The sequence below is a fragment of the Mirounga angustirostris genome, unplaced genomic scaffold (assembly GCF_029215605.1).
Source record: "Mirounga angustirostris isolate CCGP_5_RB_7025 unplaced genomic scaffold, mMirAng1.0.hap1 SCAF_3, whole genome shotgun sequence".
Classification (NCBI taxonomy): domain Eukaryota; kingdom Metazoa; phylum Chordata; class Mammalia; order Carnivora; family Phocidae; genus Mirounga; species Mirounga angustirostris.
Window position 1 is genome coordinate 134,547,709 of NW_026991711.1, and position 12,301 is coordinate 134,560,009.

The 12,301-nt window shown below is 41.0% G+C and overlaps 1 protein-coding gene across 1 annotated transcript in view; it reads left to right on the forward strand.

Annotated features, from left to right (window-relative positions):
• The window catches only part of MYO3B (myosin IIIB), a 395,903-nt gene that overhangs the window by 175,520 nt on the left and 208,082 nt on the right, over window positions 1-12,301 (forward strand). Inside the window, exons 17-21 of the mRNA XM_064585824.1 lie at window positions 6,584-6,710; window positions 7,496-7,706; window positions 8,515-8,662; window positions 9,907-10,060; window positions 11,201-11,289. Coding sequence (XP_064441894.1) covers window positions 6,584-6,710; window positions 7,496-7,706; window positions 8,515-8,662; window positions 9,907-10,060; window positions 11,201-11,289 — 729 coding nt within the window. The remainder of the gene's footprint in view (window positions 1-6,583; window positions 6,711-7,495; window positions 7,707-8,514; window positions 8,663-9,906; window positions 10,061-11,200; window positions 11,290-12,301) is intronic.

Genomic DNA, 12,301 nt, shown 5'->3' on the forward strand with positions numbered 1-12,301 from the left:
AAGCCCCAAGTTGGGCTCTACACTCAGTGGGGAGTTTGCTTGAGATTCTCTCTCTCCTCTGCCTCTCCCTGTTCTGCATGCACTCTCTCTCTCAAACAAATAAATAAATCTTAAAAAAAAAAAAAATGCAGATTCTCAAAAAAAAAATCAAAGGTGTGGGGGCAGCACCTGGGTGGCTCAGTCATTTAAATGTTTGAATCTTGATTTTGGCTCAGGTCATGATCTCAGGGTCGTGGGATTGAGTCCCACATTGCGCTCCGTGCTGGGAGTGGAGCCCGCTTAGGATTTTCTCTCCCTCTGCACCTCCCTGCCCTCTCTAAAAAAAAAAAAAAGAAGGAAGAAATGCAGACTTGCAGACTCTCAGGTCCATCTAAGAAAGGTTGAACCAGAATCTGATTTTTAACAAGATGCACAGGTGAATATTAAAGTAGAATTACTGTTGTAAGTGCCTCATGCCTGTGAATTGTTACCCTTGTCATCAGTTCACTACGGCTATGATAACAAACACCAAAAAAATCCTGCCCTTTTCTGAGTTGGGTTGTTCCAGCCGTTCAAGTGAATTGTGTAAAAGAAGTACAGGGATATGTAGGTTACACCCAGTCACAGAAATATATTTATGCAAGTAGCTCCTTGTGCACCAAAACAAATTAATTTAAACCTTTTCAACTTTCTTGCAGTGACTTGCTTCTCCATGGTACACAGATGTACATTATTACCTCTAGCTCTAAGTACTGTACTACTCTTATCTTAATAGATACAGGCTGTCTCTATTAAATATATGCCAGGGGTGACAGAAGATATTTATAACCCTAGGTTCAAATATTATTCTGTGATACATTTATGTCATAGTTTCTGGGCTTCATGCCATCAATTTGGCAAAATACACAGATTCTTTTGCTTTTTCAACAAAGGTGGTGAATGATTAGGAGGTAGGTGAGAGTGTTAAATCTTAAGGGATTAGATTACAAGACATTCCAGTTACCCTGGGACAGCCACTCTGTCCTGTACAGAAGGATTGCTTCTGTAATCTAATGAGTTTGGCCAGCCCTTCCCTCCCCAGCATGGCTGATTTTAGTCGTAATAATACCTTCCTTTTTTCTAGCCAGCTGTTAATTTTCTCTTTTGGCCTCCCACTGACTTTAGACTGACAGACAGTGGAAAATCCCAAAGGTCAGATAAAAACAGAACTATATTTCCCTTGGCTCTTTAGAGGAGAGCAGTTAAACAGGTTCCAGCCTTATTAAAGGACCTTTGTGGTTATTAATTTATGGAGCTGGTTATTATCAAATTGCATCACCAGAAGAGTCCAAGCATGGTGGAGATGGCAGTAGAGTGATTTAAGGTCACCTGGGTCATGCCAAAGTGTTCAGGGCATACTACCTTAAAAGGATACAGGAACAGATAGAGAAGTTAGCCATAAGGTTATAATATTTTGCTTTTGTGTTGCCTGGGTGGCTCAGTTGGTTAAGTGTTTGACTCTTTGTTTTGGCTTAGGTCATGATCTCAGGGTCATCATATCCAGCCCCATGTCAGGCTCCGTGCTCAGTGCGGAGTCTGCTTGAGATTCTCTCCCTCTCCCCTCTGCCCCTCTTCCTGCCTGTGCACATGCACATTTTCTTTCTCTAAAATAAATAAAATCTTTAAAAAAGAAATTTTGCTTTCTATGAGTGTAAAGATAGTTCTAGAATACCATGAAGAGATTAGTCCTAGCTTTAAAAGGTGTATGATGGCTCTGTTCTAATAATAAAAATGTACTGCAAATAACACTCAAACAGATGCTGTTTTAAGATAACAAAATTAAAAACAAAAATTAAATATGCTAAGTATGTGTCCTTGAAGTAAGCCATCTCTACTATAGAAAATAGTAGAGTAGAAATGGAAATAAGTAGAAAATAGAGTAAAAATGAATGAATTCATGAATAAATATGAAAAGAAAGAAATGTAAAAAGTGGTAGACATACTTAATTTCTGCCTGATCTTGACTGTAAAATGAATAACCAGAATGTGTATGCATATATGTTCACCATGTCCCATATTAATTCATACTGGAAATAAACCAATTTATGTCAGTTAGCAACCTTGGAAATGGAAGGAAGAGGCTGGCTCGTATCTCCCTGACCCTAAATTTTTTGGTTATATCTTTCTCTGTGTCTCTGTAGACAACCTGTTTTTGCTGAATTCACTCAATTCGCTTTATGAACTCAAAGTAGTTTGACTAAGATCGGAAAGATGCAGTTGAATGTCGTCAGGGAACAGATGCCAAATAGCTGATGTATCTTAAATGAACTGGTCAATTTAATCAAAATTATGGTCACCCTTCTTTCTTACAATTTCATTAGTTCCCTGCAGGAATCTTCATAGTATTCTTCAGATTCTCCCAAATTCCTATAGCAAAATTTTGTGAGTAGCAAACCGTAGTGTGGATTCAAGAGCATGAATTTTAATTCCGGGACACCAACCAAAAGTATCTGAAAGAACACTTGACCCTGACTTTATTGTAAAGAAACCTCCCTGGTAGGAGGAGACTTCCACTAACAATGATGGTTCCTTGCAGGGGATTGGGCAGGGGTGGGATTATACCTAAAACTCCATTATGAAGATCCAGACTTTTGGAGTCCTGTTTTTTGAGCAAACCATATTATTTCTGTTTAATATTATGCTTGCCTTACTGGTATATGAATTATCATAACATATTTATATTTAATAGTACATGAAAACATTTTTGGCAGATTATCTGCATGATGGTCAACATTGGATATTTACTGCAGATCCCTTGATGAAGATGTTAGGGAGAAAGCTTTGAGATTAGGGCAAAATTTTTTCCCTTTCTTCAAGATAGATTATGAATTTGGGAGAGTATTGCTGAAGAGAGACCTGAAGGGTTATATGTTAAAGTGTAAATTGGGAATTTCCAATGTCTTAATGACAGATAATAGGACTTACCATTGACTTTTTTTACACTACTTTATTGATGTATGATTGATATACCCCCCTCAAATATTTTAAACCAATCATTGGCTTTCAAGATACAAATATTATAAGCCTCTGAAAAGGGAGTTGAAGAAAGGTGTTGGGATGGAGCCCATAAGGGAGAAGACCACTTAATTCGGCTTAATGTGGTGCTTAGGGCAGAACTGGTGAAAAACTAGAGACTTACTAAAAGGAAACAAGGTAGAGAGATACTGAGAGGGCAAGTCAATTTCTGGGAAGTTACCAGGGAAACAACTATCATGAGATGCTTGTGAACCAAGCTAGGAGCAACTTCCTTAATCAGCTCCAGGCTGACAGAAAGCCAAGGTCCTTTTCAATTTTCTACTTAGCCTCAACTTTATTGAGAGAATACCTACATCAGTGAAAGGAGTGTCTTCTGAGAAAAAGAAAGAAAAAGCAAGGGCACCTGAGTGGCTCAGGTCATGATCTCGGGGTCCTGGGATCGGGCCCTGCATCGGGCTCCCTCCTCAGCAGAGAGCCTGCTTCTCCCCCTCCCTCTGCCTGCCGCTCCCCCCTGCTTGTGCTCTCTCTCTGTCAAATAAATAAATAAAAACTTAAAAAAAAAAAAAAAACAGTAAAGACCATCCTGCATGGGATTTTGATGGAGAAGGGTTCTTTCTTCCCCACTTCTACTGATTGGTGGTAAAAACGAATTCATACTCATCAACAATGAATTGGGAAACCAGCTGGAGGAGTCATTAATCTTCTTGATAGTATTTCCTGTCCTGAATGAGGTTATTTTGTTTTATCATATAGAAAATAGAAACATAAGAAATAAAAAGAGCATCATAGCAAGATTTGGTAGCAAAGGCAGGGATGCCTGGAAAGGTGCATAGCTGGAGATCGGGCAAGAGGAAATGAGCAAAGTGAGGAAGGTGATAATCCTCAGGCTAGCTGTAGGGAGAAAAGAGACTGGATCAAGAAGTTCTGGTTGGGGGTGTGTGTGGGGGGGTGGGTAGAGGTGTAACCCCACAGATGAACATGCTACTAATCGTCTTCCATCATGACTGTATGTGGGTGATGTTTTGACTTGAACATAAGGGTAGATGTAGGTTCCTAGGCCAGAGAACTAATTAATAATGCAAGGGTAAGACTAAAGGAGTCAAGTGGAATAGCCTAGAAATGTAGCATAAAAAGCACCCTAAGTCTAATTCCTCCACAATGAGGTCAGCATTGGATACCCTTCTCAAGTTCCCCTTTCTGACCCAAGGAAGGAGACCCAGCCTACCATTGGTTTCAGTCATTCACAGTGTTTGAACCCCAAAGTTTTCACTGAAGGTCATGGGTAGTGTTCTTTTTTAAAAGAGGAAATGTCTGAGCATTGTGCTGAAGAGAATATTGCCAGAGAAACAACCAGGGGAGAACTGCCATTTCTTTTGGGGATAATCCCCCTAGTGGTGAAATGCCTGGAAGCCCTCTTTTGGGAGGTTTCATGGCTTATACTGTCATATAGGAGAGAGTGTGTGTGTGTGTGTGTGTGTGTGTGTTAGAGGAAATATTTTTTTTCTAAGAGTATTGAGAGTTTAGGTAACTTTTTGATATAACTGGACATAGAAATAACAGATCTAGAACTCACTGCTATAGAGTCTGTGTTTATCCTCTGGGAAGTTGCTTGCTTGTTGCATTTCCGAGCCTCACATTGTATTGATCAAGGTAATGAGGTCTGTCATGTTAAATCCAGACTAATCCCAGAAAACCCTTTTGGTAGATGTTCTCCTTAGCCAGTCTTAAGTTGTGTGATTAAAACAGTGATTTTTGACATCAAAAACATGATATCTTGCCTTTGATTTAGAAGTTTGAAGAACAATATCTATAGGAGAAGCCTGGTTTAAAATCATTTGTCTTTGTAGCATTATCAGGTATCCAGCAGATGTCACTATTACAGTCTGTTCAGTTGTTGGCTTTACTGAATAATGTTCCGAGGAAGGCTCACTTTGGGAATAATGCGTTATCAATAATGACAGTTCCTATTAGTTTGCTGCTATGTATAGTACTAAATCAGGTTTCTTACCTGAGTATATTTTGTGGAAGTACCTTTCTCTATCTATAAGCATAAGATGCAGAAATTTCCTGGCTATATATTTGCCTACCTACAGGAAATACATATGTTTAAATAAATAAATGCACTTTATTTTTTACCATTAATGCTACTTATGTATTTAACTTTCAATATAAAAATAGGACTCAGATGATCTGTATTTGCTCACAATACTTCTGACATCAAAGGCATGGAGTTTTTTTCCCCTCACACCAACCAATTCTCCTACAATTCAGTTCACTTCTGATACTGTCTACCTGGAGTTAACATCAGATCACATAAGTTAGGGGCTTAGTTCCACAAGATTGCCCCCACTTCAGACACTAACTGCAAGTCCTAGGGTTCATCCACTGACCAAGTGGCTATAAAATGGGAGGTTTAGGGTCCCAATACCCCAAACTTGAGTTTAATAATTGGATAGGACTCAAAAAACTTGGGAAAACAGTTTACTGAGTATTACTGGTTTATTATAAAGGATACAACTCAGGAACAGCCAAATGGAAGAGATGCATAGGGCAGGGTAATGGGAAAGGGGGTACTGCCTCCTCTTACACTTCTCACAGGCTAAAAGTGTTCTGGACCTCATCAATTAGAGATTTTAATGGAGGCTCCATTACACAGGCATAGATGATTAAATTACTGTCAGTTGGTGATTAACTCAATCTCCAGCCCTTCTCACCTCCCTGGAAGTCCAGGGTTCAGCTAAAAATCCCAATCCTTTAATCACATATGTGGTCTCTCTAGCAACCAGCCCCATTCCCCAAGAGTTACCTCATTGGCACAAACTCAGTTATGGTTGAGGGGCTTATTATGAATAACAGAGGATACTCCTTTAACACCTGTTACTCATAATCCCATGGGTTGTTTAGCTCTTGTGCCAGAAATTGGTATGAAGACCAAATATATGTTTTTATTATATCACAATATCACAGATAATTTCTAGTGAGTCAGAATATTTCCTGATGTCATTCATAATTATATACTCCATTATTTAACTTCAAAATGTTCAGTGAACCATCAGTGAATGTCCTGATAACTTTTTCATAAAAGCTATTTTCAAAAGTGGTTAAAGATACATCTCTCTTATTTCGAAGAAAGAACATACCTGAATTTGGGTGCTGGTATTAGTTAGGATAAATGGCTAAAAGTGGCTTAAAGAACAAAGAAGATCAGTTGTCTTTTACGGAGGCATTTCAAAGTAAGAGGTTCATGTTGCAGAACAACTTTGTTCCATGCAGTCATTGGTCTCAAGAAGCCTAGTCAACTGTGTAGTTGAGGCTGGGTTGTTGGGAGGTCCAGCCAGCAATAATGGGAAAGAAAGCATGGAGGAGGCATGCTTGCTTCTGTAAGGTTGGGCTCCGAAGTCACCCACATCTTTCTACTCGCTCCTTTGTTGAGAATTGAGTTCCACTGCCTAACTGCAAGGGAGCTTTGGAAATTTGTTCATGTGCCTAGGAAAGGGGGGATGACGGACTTTGGTGGACAGCTAGCAGTGCTAGTGGTTTGTTGGTTTGATTGGCAATGACCAAACATGGTTCTTGCTGTCCTTTTCAGGAGGTGCACTCAGTGTACAGAATTTTGGCTGGGATTTTGAATATTGGAAGCATTGAGTTTGCAGCTATTTCCTCTCAACATCAAACTGATAAAAGTGAGGTGCCCAACGCTGAAGCTTTGGAAAATGGTAATTATTTGATGTCTGTGCACTGTGTAGCCAAAATGCATGTTTCTTTCACTTTGATAGTTTTCACTTTGGTAGTTTCTCAAGATGCCGTAAAATATAGTGTGGGTTTTTTCACTAAGTAGGATTCTCCAAAGGATGTCTTGTAGAACATCAGTATTCTTTTCATAAGCTGCAAATAAATGAAAAGAAATTCTATAGCAGGTAACTTCTAGCAATGGTGTCAACACGGCTACTTTTGAAAATCATCTACAATTTTTTGAAAAAATATAAGACGTAGATCCCTGTCTGAATCCACTGAATCAGCATCTGCAGGGGGATAAGCAGGCACCTATTTATTTTTAAGGTTCTATAGGTAATGTGACACAAGGAATGAGAATCCTGAGTTAGAAAAAAAGTGATTTAAATAAACACCCTTTGTGTTAAACTGCAGCATCTTTTACTGCCTTTAATAAACTACTGTGCTTTGTGACTCTTGAAAAGAATACAGTCCCTAGCTATCTGACCAAAGCCCATCATCTCCTCTCACTTTTTCTCATCAAATACCCGTGAAGAGCTTTCAGAACTGCTTGGGAGATACTGTGTCCATCTGGATACTTCTTGGGGTTAGGGACCTGGCTTATTTACTTTTGCATCTGAAGTGCCTAGGCAGAGCCTAGGACATTATAGATGCTGAGTCAGTGCTGGCTGGCTGGATGGCTGGCTGGATGGCTGGCTGGATGGCTTGCTGGCTGGCTGGATGGATGGATGACTACATTCTCTGGTGTCATCCTTACCTTTTATTGCAGCTGCCTCCGTTCTCCGCATCAGCCCTGAAGAACTCCAAGAGGCCCTTATCTCACACTGTGTGGTCACCCGCGGTGAGACAATCGTCCGAGCCAATACTGTCGACAGGGCTGTGGATGTCCGAGATGCCATGTCCAAAGCCCTGTATGGGAGGCTCTTCAGTTGGATTGTCAATCGCATCAATACACTCCTGCAGCCAGATAGAAACATATGGCAAGTTCCCTCAGGAAGCAGAGGCCTTGGGAGAGCTGTCAGCGACCCCAATGTCTCTCAGAGTTTGCAAGAGGAAGCGTTCGGTCCTCTCCTGAGTTTTCTTTAATGAAGCTCTCAGGTCTTTTCCTCTAAAAGGAGAATGGGATCCAGGAGAATGGAAAAGGCACATGACTGACAGAGCTATTATAGTGTAATGTTGAAGAGAACAGGCTTGAATGGGAGCTGGCAAACTGGGTTTGCATTTCAGCTCTACGCTTTGATCAGCCCCCATATTCTAAGTCACTGTTTTCTCCTCTGTAAAATGAGGATAATAATATCCTCCTTATAGGGTTGTTTTTAGAATGAGACATTTCATGAAAAGTTTTAAAGCACGGGATCTTGTAATATTATTGCTGCTACTACTACTTTTCTTTCCTAAGCATTAGTGGTTTCTGTATTCTGGAAAAACTGAGAGCATCAAATTCTAAAGAATATTCTTCCAGTTAAGCCTAATGGGCGGGAAGGTCGAAGAATGAATGGGCAGCAGTTCTAGCCTCTTCGAACAGAGTGGTTCCTCTCTAATCTCTATCTGGAGCTTCTGAGTGAGATTTTAAAGGATTCTACTGCTTTAAAAAAAAGTTGGAAATACTGTTGAGAGACTGAAGGAATGAATGGTTTCAGACACAAACTGTTTCTTCCTAGAGGCAGCTGAATGCTGCTTTTCTGTAAGTGGGTGCATATATTGGTAAACACGTGGGCACATATATTTTCATCATCTTGAGATGAATGTTGCCTTCCCTAAAAGGCTGTTTTCTTCTCTCCCATGCAGTAATGCAGATGATGGTATGAATGTAGGGATCTTGGATATTTTTGGATTCGAGAACTTTCAGAGAAATTCATTTGAACAGCTCTGCATAAACATCGCCAATGAGCAAATCCAGTACTATTTCAACCAGCATGTTTTCGCTCTCGAACAGGTAATAGTGAACTCTGAAGTAATTAAACCTGATGGGTAAGGTGTCTCCAAGCTGCCCACAGTTTGAAGCAGGAACCCTGTTAGGCTAACAGGTAAAAGATCCTAAGGAGAAACCACTGGTGAGACAGTCCTGTCAAAATAAATAGCGTAAATTTAGCCAGAGAAAAAGTCTTGATTTCTGTGGAAAGTTACATTTCCTCACTTGAGTGGAGCTGGTGACAAGCCAGTTATTTAAATGTTGCTTCCAAACTGTTTCATCACACTGTCCAAAATGCTACGTTCTCTTCTACTTTATTTGACTAAAAGCATCTGTGATTGTGTCCAGCATGACACAGGATGATCTTGAATTCAGGGCACAGGTTCTTGTTCTTAACTCCCAAATAGGTCATTCCCACCCCCGCCCCTACACACCAGATCCCACAGTAACTTGGGAGTGGGGATGTCTCCAGGGAGGAGTAGGTTATGTTCTTGGTTTTCTCCAAATGGAAGTCTTTCCCTTATGAGTTTAATGATAAATAAAACAGGGTGTGACACTCATGTGTCCAAAGGCTAGGAGGCCTTCCCCTCCACCCCAATTTCTACTCCAACCCCAAGACTTTATGCTGTATGAAGTAGTGCAACAATGAAGCATTCTGACTGGGCCCTTTGTTTTAGAAGTGAAGACACACACACTGTACCGTGATTACATAAACACAAAGATATGGAGTAAAGATATCAGTATTGGTTTTATCAGTGGAACTGGATAAACCTGTATCACCCTCCTCCTCCCCTCCCACCCTGTACAAAACTCGACCTCCTTTCACTCAAGGCTCCTTGCATTCATTTCCCCGGGAAGTCTGGAGTTTTCTAGTTTTCCAGTCTGATGATTCCCTTTGCAGAATCCTTTGTAGAAGGTAGAAGTCTGCTTTCTTCCTGGTTTAAGCCATATTTATCACCAAAATAATTTTTTTCAGCTTCCCTTCAATTCCATGCCAGTTTCTAAATTACGACTTACCAATTTGGTGCTTGGGAGACAACACTGTCCCTTCTTTGGCTGCTTCAGCTGTCTGCCACAGGCTGCCTGTAGGTCAGACCCAAACCCAAGCTTCAACAGTGGGGTATGCAGAAGAGTCTCTTACTCACATACAACTGCCTGTTTGCCACATACAGTCAGCATTGCCAGATATAGAAAGTGCGTGCCGAAGCAGCCTTGTGCTACCCAGGCCAGGGTCGGGCTGGAGAGACTCACAATCTGTTTCCCTCCAGATGGAATATCAGAATGAAGGCATTGATGCTACCCCCGTGGCGTATGAGGACAATCGCCCACTCCTGGACATGTTCCTCCAGAAACCCCTGGGACTGCTTGCGCTTTTGGATGAGGAAAGTCGATTTCCCCAAGCAACTGATCAGACCCTGGTTGGTGAGTGTCTCTTGGAAAAGGCATAATATACTCAGGAGAGAACTTGGTTCATTGGTATTTTAACTTGGTATTCTGGCCACCTGGTAGGTTATGCAAGTATAGACCCTGTTTTTAATGAATTGAAATCTTCAGCAAATGTCCTGATAGATTTGTGTCTGGAAGCAAACCCATCACCAAGCCCTCCTCACTTTCCTGTTGCTGCCAATATCAGTTTTATACCTTCTTCTCCCTTATTTCCTATAAGCAGCTCTTGCTTCCCCTCCTTTTCATACCCTTCTCTCATATCTTTGCTTGGACCCCACCTATGTCTAGTCCAGGTTTGTATAGAAGACCCTTCTGGTCTCCTGGATCTAGGTTTCATACTTATCCCCTCTACCCTAAACATCCCAGCTAATTTAGTCTTTTTAAAGCCACCTTTTCATTAGGTTGCTGTTGTCTATAGGATGCCAATAAGACACCTCCTCCTGGCATTAAAGGCCCTCTACACTCTATCCCTGTTCCTCTTGACCTTCTCTAATCTTCAGTGTTGCACACCATCTCATCCCTCACTTAGATTGTGAGATATTTAGAGCAACAAAGCCCCAGTCTTTGCATCCCTTTAGTACTTAGCATGGTTCTTCACACAGAGTAGGCCCTCAGTTACAACAATAGCAAAAATTGTTATTGAGGGAAGAACAGAAAGTTTCAAGCCTTTTCCCCAGATAGGAAATTGATTGGTGGGAGAGAGTCCCTTCTAGGAGTTGAAATTGTCACCCTTGGCGGTTTCCTTTTACCTATAAAGTCATCAGAAGTTGCCACAATAAGTTTATACCAGGGCTGTTTGCCTTCCATGGGATATCTTCATGGTTCTAAAGCTAATTGGCCAGAGTTCTGGTGTCATCAGTGTCCAAGCTTGGAGTTCTGAGAATGAGAGATCTTAGGGCATAGCCTGACACTAAAGACAACATGAAACAACTAAACAAAATTTGATTGTAAGCTCATGTCAACGGGGCATTTTTCTCCATCTTTGTACCTACAATGATAACATCAGGCTGCCCTCAATATCCCTTATTCTGGGTCACTCCTGGCTCAAGGAGCACCTCTTTGTTTGAAGGAGTCAGCAGTTCTCCTTGTAACTTTTAAACCTGACAATCCACACAGATAAATTTGAAGATAATCTACGAAGCAAATACTTCTGGAGGCCTAAAGGAGTGGAGCTGTGCTTTGGCATTCTGCACTACGCTGGGAAGGTAAGGCAAGTGTGTGTCAGTAAACCTGAATTTGACAAGGGTAGGTGTCCATATTACCCTGTCGGTGCTGCTCACAAAATGGCTTGCAGATTTCCTTCTCCTTTTAATTCTCTGCGAACACCTAATTGTAATTCCCAAACTTTCTCAGTGGTGCTGCTCACAGAAAGTCGCCCTTAGCGAGAAAGCCACTTCTTGCTGGGGTGGCCGTGGTGTAGCCATCTGCCACTCACCTGAGCTCTGGCCTGGAAGTGACAGCTCTCCGGAGGGAAAACATAGTATAGCGCTCACAGTGGTTAGCCGTGAATGTGCACATTCTGAAGTCATTGGGAAATGTGTAGCTAACAGAGGAGGGTTAATATCACAGTGGGGCTCGGTTTTTAGCACTTTAACTATATGTGTCTACAGGACACCAAAAATGTCTAGATAAAAAGGGAAACAAATTCACTTCATCATCCAGATGTTAAGCTTTTATAACACTAACTGAAATTTCCACCTTTCATAACTTACGCCTCAGTCGCATTTCAAGTTCCCGAAGCAGAGTGGTGACTAATTCAGGAAATTCTCTGGTTCTGCAGCCAACAACTCATTGCTCGAGTTACTCTCAAAGGAGTCATTGGAATTATGGCTAATTGGTTCTGGTTCTGCTGAGGACCTGGGACCAAAAAAAGGGTAGGAGTTCAACAAAAGGCATTTGGGATTATTTTGTTGATTTAAGATTTATTGAAAGTATTTTTTATATTCATATCATGGTATTGAAATTAATTTTGCCTGACTGGAGGTTAGTTGGAGGGCAATTCTAATATAAGTAAAGAGGATTATTTTTCTCTCCACATAGTGCATACTATCTATTTTGGATCTTTGTTAGAAATTGCAACCCAGTTTTTACCTTTAAATACTTCATTCACCTTAGCACTGATGTCTGACCATATATTAATGTCCTCCACATCTGGGATACCCACGTCTATCCTGAGCCCCGCCCCCCCATTCCTGTCCTCTTCCTTGCACCTCCCTT